The sequence below is a fragment of the Neopelma chrysocephalum genome, unplaced genomic scaffold (assembly GCF_003984885.1).
Source record: "Neopelma chrysocephalum unplaced genomic scaffold, ASM398488v2 Primary Assembly neopelma1_250, whole genome shotgun sequence".
In the NCBI taxonomy this organism is placed as follows: Eukaryota; Metazoa; Chordata; class Aves; order Passeriformes; family Pipridae; genus Neopelma; species Neopelma chrysocephalum.
In genome coordinates, this window is record NW_020897912.1 from 1401 (window position 1) to 4161 (window position 2761).

Genomic DNA, 2761 nt, shown 5'->3' on the forward strand with positions numbered 1-2761 from the left:
TTGGAACCAGGTTTGGGGGATTTAGACCCAAATTTTAGGGTTTGGACACAGATTTGGGGCCTTAGACACAGATTTGAGGATTTAGACCCAAATTTTGGGGTTTAGATCCAAATTTTGGAGGTTTGGACCAAAATTTGAGGGGTTTGGATCCAAATTTTGGAGGTTTGGATCCAAATTTTGGGGGTTTGGACCCAAATTTTGTGGGTTTGGACCCAGATTTTGGGGGTTTAGACCGAAATTCTTTGGGTTTAGACCCAAATTTTGGGGCTTTGGACCCAAATTTTGGGGGTTTGGACACAGGTTTGCGGCCTTAGACCCAATTTGGGGATTTAGACCCAAATTCTGGGGTTTAGATCCAAATTTTGGCGGTTTGGACCCAGGTTTTGGGGGTTTGGACCCAAATTTTGGGGGTTTGGACCCAGATTTGAGGGGTTTAGATCAAGATTTGAGGGGTTTAGACCCAGATTTGGGGCTTTGGACCCAAATTTTGGGGGTTTAAACCCAGATTTGGGGTTTTAAACCCATATTTGGGGGTTTGGACCCAAATTTTATTCTCAGGTAACCGTCGGCTCCAGGAGATGCTGCAGACCATGTGCAGGGCCCGGGGGGCGGAGCTTTGCCCCACTGATGACAGGTGGGGTCACCTGGGCACACCTGGGCACACCTGGACACACCTGGGGGTCACCTGGGCACACCTGGGCACACCTGGGGTCACCTGGGGTTACCTGGGGGGGGCTGGGACACACCTGGGCACACCTGGGGTCACCTGGGGGTCACCTGGGCACACCTGGGGGTCACGTGGGAGTCACCTGGGCACACCTGGGGCTCACCTGGACCCCTCCCACCACAGGTACTGCATCGACAACGGCGCCATGATCGCCCAGGCCGGGTGGGAGATGCTGCGGGCGGGGCAGGTGACCGAGCTCAGCCAATCGGGGATCACCCAGAGGTGAGGGGGGGGGGCGTGGCCAGGTGCGCACAGGTGAGTGTGGGGTGGGCGTGGCCCCGAGCCCTCACCTGTGACCTTTGACCCCCCCCCCTTCAGGTACCGCACGGACGAGGTGGAGGTGACCTGGAGGGACTGAAGGTGGATTTGTTTTATTTCTTATTTTATTTCTTAATTAATTCTAATTTTTTTAAATTTTTTTTTAATTTTTTAAAAATTTTTTTTAATTTTTTTTTAATTATTTTATTTTTGACCTCCCGCGCTGTCAATCAACGCCCACAAGCCCCGCCCACTCTCCCCTCATTTGAATAACCCCGCCCCTTCCCTTTATAAGGCGCTCCTGAGGTCCAGGCCACGCCCAGCAGCGCACGGACCAATGGGCTTGGCGGGCGGCGGGGCGGCGACCAATGGGAACGCCGAGGGGGCGTGGCCTCGCTGAGGAGGGGGGGGCCGGCGCGCGTGGGCGCGAACGCCTCAGTCCTTGCGCGGCCGGCGGAGCGATCGCATCGGTAACTGAAGGGAGGGAAACGGCGGCGGGAGGCGCTCGAAGGGCGGGCGGGGCGTTGTTTCCTTCCATGCCCGACCCGCGTTCCCCCCGCCGCCGCCAGCCGCGGGCGAGCGGGGTTTTAGCGGCGTCGCAGAGCAAAGCGAGGGCGGCTTCTTCTTCACCCGGGGGAGCGGCGGAGGGTTTTTTCGGGGGCTCCACCGGATTTTGCGGGGTCGCACAAAAGCTCCGGGGTGTGTTTTTTAAGGGGGGGGATGAAGGTTCGGGGCGGTCGCGGCTCTGACGCTGTTTCTCTTCCCCTCAGGCGGAGCCGTCGCGCCGCGAGGATCCCGACTTCGTAAACCGCCTTTATTTTGTATTTCCTGAGGGAAATTTCTCCTTCTAAAAATTATTTTCGCGTTTTTATACAGTTGTTCGTTGGTCTGAGTGAGTTTTTGGGGTGTTTTTTGCTTTGTTGGAGGGTTTTTTACCTCAGGAGTTTTACCCCCAGCTCCCCCCCCCCATTTGTCCCACCTTCCCCCTTTAAAAGTCACCCGAAACGTACAATAAAATATAGATCTATAAACTTTTTTGAGCGTGGTGTCCTTTTTTTTGCAGAAAAAAGAGTGGTCGTTATTTATTTATGTATTTTATATGATAAAGGTTCGTGAGGGGAAAGCGGGAAAAACATGAGGGGAAAGGGCGGGAAATGGTGACAAAGAGAATAAGTTAAAAGAGAGCGGGTTATTTTTTCCCTTTATACTCTTTTTATTTCTTTAAAACTTCCCTTGATTTCCTGCCTTTATTTTTAACTCAGGTCGCCTTCGAAAGAGGGGAAATTTCGCGGTAAAGAACCCCGAGAAACGGGTTTAAAAAAAACGGAATTAAGGGGGAAAAAGAGGTTTAAAAGGGATTTAAAAAGAGGGGGAAACCGCAGTTTTGCTGTTTTGGGCCGGTTTGACCCCACTTTGTCCTATTTCGACCCAACTTTTTGCTGTTTTTGGGCCGCTTTGACCAAATTTTGTCCTATTTAGACCCAATGTTTTGCTGTTTTGGGCCGGTTTGACCCCACTTTGTGCTATTTCGACCCAACTTCTTGGTGTTTTGGGCCGCTTTGTCCCAGTTTTGGGCCGGTTTGACCCCACTTTGTCCTGTTTTAACCCAAATTTGTCCGGTTTTGCCCCCACTTCGCCCTGTTTTGACCCAATTTTCTCCTGTTTCGCCCCCACTTCGCCCTGTTTTAACCCAAATTTGTCCGGTTTTGACCCAATTTTGTCCTGTTTCGCCCCCACTTCGCCCTGTTTTAACCCAAATTTGTCGTATTTTCACCC

General features: G+C 52.2%; 1 protein-coding gene across 1 annotated transcript in view; it reads left to right on the forward strand.

The window, feature by feature from the left end:
* LOC113977516 (probable tRNA N6-adenosine threonylcarbamoyltransferase) overlaps positions 1-2761 on the forward strand; it is a gene marked incomplete at its 5' end in the record, with an annotated part of 19816 nt that overhangs the window by 1197 nt on the left and 15858 nt on the right. Inside the window, 3 exons of the mRNA XM_027703680.1 lie at positions 559-634; positions 851-949; positions 1046-1087. Coding sequence (XP_027559481.1) covers positions 559-634; positions 851-949; positions 1046-1085 — 215 coding nt within the window. The remainder of the gene's footprint in view (positions 1-558; positions 635-850; positions 950-1045; positions 1088-2761) is intronic.